This window comes from Phaethon lepturus, unplaced genomic scaffold, assembly GCF_000687285.1.
Source record: "Phaethon lepturus isolate BGI_N335 unplaced genomic scaffold, ASM68728v1 scaffold3107, whole genome shotgun sequence".
NCBI lineage: Eukaryota > Metazoa > Chordata > Aves > Phaethontiformes > Phaethontidae > Phaethon > Phaethon lepturus.
In genome coordinates, this window is record NW_010550957.1 from 1 (window position 1) to 6,929 (window position 6,929).

Below are 6,929 nucleotides of genomic sequence, written 5' to 3' on the forward strand. Positions count from 1 at the left end.
GGAGAGAGAGAAAGAGAGAGAGAAAGAAAGAAGCAAATGTTCCAGGCAGAGTGGGAATACACAACCAGGCCTTGTCTGCTGATGGATGGTTCCGTACAGTCATGGTATCTCTGGAAGAGACACATGTGCAGTTCTGTTAAGGCTTTCCTGCTGCCACTTAACGCCTCCCCATCTCCTGCAACAAATGCTGCTTTCCCAGAACTGGTATAGGTGAAAACATTGCATGTGAATTAAATACATACATACTGTTCCTCTCACAGGTGGATTTGCTGAGTTCTCCAGCTAAGGAAAATCCACGCTCGTCCCTACTTGCATTTCTCAACCCTGCCTACCTGTCTCCAATGTTGGCCCAACCAGAATCCTGCCTCATCTCTATCTTGGGTGTCAGCGGGATGTCCTCAACAAGGTGAGTGTCCTGGGTGTCACGTTGTTTACTTGGATGAGTATATAATCTCCATCTGTCTTTGCCCATGCTTCTATCATGCTGCATCATTACAGCTATAGATAGTTAATAGCTGTCTGTGCATGGAAAGCTATGGGAGAAATAATGATACACAGACCATATAATTAATCCACGTGTCATGTAATAATGAAACTTGGTCTCCTTTATCCTTCATCTTGGAGAAGATAATATGGTACCTTCCTCAGTAACCTATCAATCAACTGCAAACTAACAAACCCACCATTACAGCGGGTCCAGGTACTTTCTTGTGTATAGCTCTGACTGGTTTGTTTTGGCAGGTCTTGGATGTTAACACAATTATATTAATGGTTACAGTAAGACAAAGGAAGATTGTCTGTTTTTTTAGTATTTCCTTCAAGTGCTGGAAAAAATAACACTCAAATACCATGAATTGTATAATGAGGGACTACTGCAAACAAATCTTTGTACACCTAATAAAATGTTCAGACCTGGACGATCAGTGGGGTCATTTAAAATGAGCTTTTATGGTAGCACTGCACTGAGAAACTTTTACTGTTTCTAAATACATGTGCATTTAATACTTTTTGTTCCTAAAGAATAGCCTGGGATATTTTGGTATACATAAAATAGTCAGCAAAGTGATCAAATATAGAACTTGTCGGGTGCTGGACTATCAGATGTCTAAAAGAACTTGTCTCAAATTGCTTCAGGTCTATATTCCTATGTATATCCACAGATGTTTGCCTCCGTGAGGAGACCAACTCATGTTGCTTACAATCTGCATCTTGGGTCCCTTCACAAGGGAATTTTTATTACTTCTGCTGCCCTCTTGCCTCCCATATTATCTGACAGTCCTATTCATTAGTTGAATCTCCAACAGCCTTCATAAGTTGGCATGAAATACATGGATAGGGGAGGAGTGCTTCATCCTAGACTATTGCCTTAATTATGTGCAAGGCTTATGTGTATGCTTTTTATCCATGTATAAAGCTTAAGACAGGAGGTGTCCTAATAGTCCTGTAATTGGATCCAATTCATATACTTTGACTTCTACTTTCACTCCATCCCAGTCTGGCCATTAATAGGCTATTTTTAGATTTTTCACAATTGTTTTAGGGGGATTTTTGACACACAAGCGATCATGTAGAAGGTAATTGTGCTTTAATAGAGTGCACAGAAACATCTTTTATATGGAGGATAGTCAGCAGTCGTTGTGTTTAATTTGTCCTTTGAAATCTGCCATGTCCTTACTGCCAGGTAGGAAGTTAGCAGTTCAAACTTGATTCACTTATGATGGATGTCAAAGCAGCTTATTACTTTTCCTATCACAAAAGTGATTTGTGGTCCCCAGACAAAAGGCAGCAGGAACTAAGTAATTAAAAAATAAAAAATTCCTTGCTTTCAATAGTAGAGAATTAGAAAGATGTTCTTATGTTGTTTGTTTCAATGTATGAATGACAAGTGCTATCCTAGGTCACAGTGGGAGTGACAGGGCAAATTGCTCTCCTTGAGGGCCAGAGATGTGCTGCTCCATTTGGGATGTGACTGGAACTCCAGTGCCGTGGCTCTTAAGCGGTGAATAGTCCCAGGGGGATGAAAGAGGCTGTTGCCTTTCCCTGCAATAAATTGGTACCTATGAATAGGTGTTGGGCACAGGCACAGTATGTGTGCCTGACCACGAAAAGAATCCAAGCGGTAGCAGCAGTTGGGAATTTCATTACAGGGCCAGAAGAGGCTAAAACCGCAATGACTACTGGTGAGCCCTCATCTACAGGAAGAATTTCGATAGACCTGGTGGTGGCTCTCTTGCCCATTAATCTACAATCTTGATATTATTTCTGCATATGACAAAGGAAGCCCTGCAGATGCAGATACTTTAGGATTAATGTAAGACCCTCAAGAATTGGTCAGATTTGTACTTCCTCGTATATTCTTGTGAGTTAGGATCAAGGATTATTGTGTTTCCCATTTCGTATGGAGAACCACAAAAATGACAGCATACAATCCACAGAAAGTTCGGTAAATTCTTACTGCCTGGTGTCATCCTTGACAGTCAATCTTTTGGAAGTTCTTCCATTGGCAACTAAAATACCTCTTAGATTTCTTGCCCGTTTTGGGACAAATACACATCTTATGATTTCAGATCTATTGTTTTTTGTACCTTTTTCCTCTTTGAACACACACAGGCAATGCTTTATTCTGAGCATGTCACTCGTTCGCTGCACTGAAGCAGACCTTAGTGTCGGTAGCTCATCTTACCTCTTCAGTGTCAGTGGCTGCCTGTGGAAAATCCAAAATGCTTCCATCTTTAATATTGGTATCTGTATTAACCTAAAGAAGCTGTGGGAACAAATTACGATTTCTACTTCTTTTAATCCACCCCACATTTTCCCAACTATTGGCAACTCCCAGTTTCCTGGGTTTAATCAGTTTCTTGATTCAGCTAGAAGTTAGTGGTAGCTAGACAGCAGCACGTTAGAAAGACGAACAACAGATCTCTGCTGCTCTCTCTTCAACACGCTTTGGTTGTGGGGAAGCCTGGATCCTACGCAGGGTTATTGGGGAGAGCAAGGAGGATGTCTCTTACTACACTGAGTGCCCAGAAATCCCAGTGCATGGTCAGAAAGCTGGAAAGCGAAGAATGTTCAAAAGGGAAGGGCAAGAAAAAAAACAAAAACAGGGATAAGTAGCAAAGTTCTGGGACAGTTCTGTTGGGACAGTTCTCTTAGTCTGGGAGCTGGTAAGTGGTCAAGTTTACATGCTGTGGTTTAATGGCCTTGCTGGTTTGTTGGCTATGTGGCACCAGAAGTCAACCTTCTGTTAAGATTAGAGTAGGGTTTTTTTAATTCAAGTCCAGATTTTTTTTTTAAATAATTTTTTGAAAAATACTAGTAAGATTCCCAAAACTATTAAGATGTAGTTGTAGACATTGACCTTATTTTTTTGCCTTCAAATGATACCTGTGAGTTCCCATGATTCCTTCCATTGACCAGACATATTGATTTCTCTGAAATATCTCAAAAGTATCTGGAAAAAGAACTCTTAATCTGCAGTGCTGTTCAACCTGATGATTTAAAGGTGTGAATTTTCAGCATGTTTTCATCAAGATGAGCTTATCTTTTCAGGATCTTTGTAAGTTTATCTCTGAGTGCACAGGAAGGGAAATGCTTGTCTTGTTGCAGGACAATCTGTACTCATGACCTTTTAAGAATACTAACACTATTTGCCATTAATACCTCTGCTGATAACGCTTTATTTATGAAAGATATGCAAAGACAAATGCTTGCTTTGTGTCCTTTAGCACAATTAATGTTACTTCAGAAAAGTCTTAGGAGATTCTTTATATTTTTGCTTTACAGATGTCTTTCTAAATGCTTAATTCTGAAAATGTTCGTAATACTTTTTTGCAGTGTTGAAATACTAAAAACTTCAGAAAAGGTCTTCATAAGAGTTCTAACGGAAAAGTTTGTCTCAGTTTTTGGGTCTCAGTGTGATATATTGGTGGCATTGCAAGAGTGTACTTACTTTTTTACAGAAGATCTTTGTTGCCCTTTGTGGAAGAGAGGCAAACTAAATTCTAACCTACCTGGGAGTGACAGTGTCCTTTCTGAAAGTTAGTGTAACAGGGAAAAAAAAAAAAAAAAATCTGTGCTGTGGTTATGGGCCTGAACATACTTGCATCTCATGTTTTGTACCAGCATTTAAACTGGAAAACTTTCTGCTTCGCTATTTACATAACTATTCTCTTTCTTTTCTTCCAGATCTGGATTTTATTTCCTGGAACAAAATAACATTTTAGGGTGCCATTAATTTTCAGATTAAACAAGTCATAAAATGTAAATAAGCTGACAAAAGAGCATTTACCTTCTTTTCACAAAGCTGTTAGTATTAGGATTTCTGGATCTTCCTCCCATCATAATTCACTTCTTCCTCTTGGGTGCCTTACAATGAAGGCACTGTTATGGTTATTATATTGGAGCGTGTTGCACAGGGCATGATTGATACTTTAGAACAGAAGGAAGCATAGGTTTTTTTCTTTAGCCTCAGTCTCAAAGACAAGCACTAACACATTTTTTGGGTGTTTTTTTGGCTCTAAGATTTCAGACTTGGCATCTGCAGCCTTCTCGTTCTCATTCGAATAATCAGTTCCACATCAAAAACCTTGCATAACTGTGGAATCGTGATGGTTGGACTCTGCAGCCCGCCAATGCTTATGTTTTAAAAGAAATAATAAGGTTTCTATTTTCCTTATAAACTCATCAGCCTCCTCTCAGCTATATTCTGAACAAACATGCATCATGGCAGTCCCATTTGTTAGGGGTACTTTCACCGCCTCCTTCCTTTATACGCCATAACGTTCATGACCCTGCATGTACTCTTGTACTTGCTATTCCAGTTGTTCCTTGCTCACCTTAAAGCGGTGACAAAAGTAGGTGAGAGCTACTTGGGAGCAGCGTTTCAACGTCGCGATCTAAAGATACTTATTTTACAGAAGTTGATGTTGAAGAGCTTGGGATCCTAGAAGGGGAAAGCTGTGTAGCCCAGGGCAGTGAGGCAGAGATGCTGGGGATCGGGGGTCTCCCTTGCACACGTAAGGTACCACAGGTCTAGCGGTAGCTAGTCCCCTGTGCCCAGGAACCCCATTCCCAATACCTTCCCTCTCTGGATAATTCCAAATATTCCCCTGCTTCCTTACAGCACTCTTGCTTTTAAACTTTTAGGTCTGTCTGTGTATGGTGGCTAAATTATAGTAAAGGAAGGTGTGACGGAGTCGGCTATGAAAGGCATGCAGGAAGCTTGCTGGTTGAGTTGGGGAGATGTGAAGGAAGGGAGAGAGGGAAATCAGTGACATATTGGAATTTGTTGTTGTTGACGAGAAGCTGAGCTTGACTGTGAGTGTGACCTAGGAAAACTGGCAGGGTTAGAAGCAGTAAGGTTGAGAACTTATTTTAACACATCCAGCCTTTTTTTTTTTTTTTTTTTTTTTAACCATTGCTGCAAATTATATTTCTGATGATTTGTTTTGCGAGTTACTGGTCATCTCCTGTGCCCCTTGGATATGTATGTTTACGATATAATGTATGGTCATTAGTTTAAGATGTCCACACCCTCAGGCACCTCTGAATGTGCTCATGTGAGGGACTTTGGATGAAAGTTTGGAAGAGCTGCTTATATTTTGCTCCAGACAACAAAATTCAGCTTGCTAGCAGAGTAAATTCATGTAAATTCCCTGTTTAAAACGCAGCCAGTAGTTGTACACACTTCCTTCTGCAAATGACTGAGGTAGACTCCCTTCTCCCCTGCAGCCCTTTGTCCTCACTGAACAACTAATTTTTGTATGCATATACGTGTGTGTGTCAGTATTCATCCCTTCTGCATACACACCGTAACATGCATGTGATGTACCTGTATACTAAATATCACACATTATTTAAACTGCTCTTCTTTGAACAAGAGTTCTGGCTCTTCAGCTAAATAGCCATCTCCCTGTTTCCCTTCACCAAAACAGAAAAAATACATATGGGGAAGAAGCGACCATTCGGCTTCATGACTATATTTTCATACTGGTAGACCTCCAGTTGAAATCTGCGGTGTAAGAATTCATTCTTGCTACTGCTCCCATGGATTGACATAACTTTTTTATAGAATTGCTATAAGAGCAAAAGGATTAAAATCCGATTTTTGTGGCTTTTTTTTATGCTTCAGCTTAGTTTCAGACATGAGTTTCCACAGAAATCTGGCCAGAAGCTCTTCAGTGTTTGTATTCAGTCTCACTACTGTCCAAGCATAGTATTGCATGTCACTTACTGCCAAATCATATCTGAACCAGAAAAGTTGCTTGATCAGTATTACTCCAACCTGCTTAATTGCTTTTCTGTGTCAAGATGCTTACTTGCAGGAGACTGGATGGTTTTGGTAGAGCCATCTGTAGGTCTCTAGTACTTGTTTCACACATTTTGGCACTAAGGTACTTACTGCATCAGAGTACTTTGCACAACTTCTTTAAATACAAAGAGTATGGCAAGGTGCAGAAAAGAGGTGTCTTTATTTTATTTGCAGTCATGAAAATTCATTTACTAAAAAAGCTCAGTTGACTCTAATACATTGAGTCTCTTTGTTTGTTGCTCTGATAACAAGACTAGATAATTAGACTGGATATTAGGAAAAAATTCTTTATGGAGAGAGTGGTCAAACATTGGCACAGGCTGCCCATGGAGGTGGTGGAGTCACCATCACTGGAATTATTCAAAAAACGTGTAGACATGGCACTTCAGGACATGGTTTAGTGGACTTGGTGGTGTGGGGTTGATGGCTGGACTTGATGATCTTAAAGGTCTTTTCCAACCTTAATGGTTTTGTGATTCTGTGATCTCTGAGATGCAAGAGGACTAAAGACTGAGAACTGAAATATGAGCAACTAAATCGTAACTCACAAAGCGGAACTCCCATAAAACTGCAGTTAGTGCTGTGTAAAAATGGTCTAATTCAAGGTCTTCAGCTCTTT

At 40.0% G+C, this 6,929-nt stretch overlaps 1 protein-coding gene across 1 annotated transcript in view; it reads left to right on the forward strand.

Annotated features, from left to right (window-relative positions):
- Positions 1 to 259: 259 nt before the first annotated feature.
- The window catches only part of DUSP16 (dual specificity phosphatase 16), a gene marked incomplete at its 5' end in the record, with an annotated part of 13,014 nt that continues 6,344 nt past the window's right edge, over positions 260 to 6,929 (forward strand). The window contains 1 exon segment of the mRNA XM_010290692.1: positions 260 to 406. Within this exon segment, the coding sequence (XP_010288994.1) occupies positions 260 to 406 (147 nt within the window).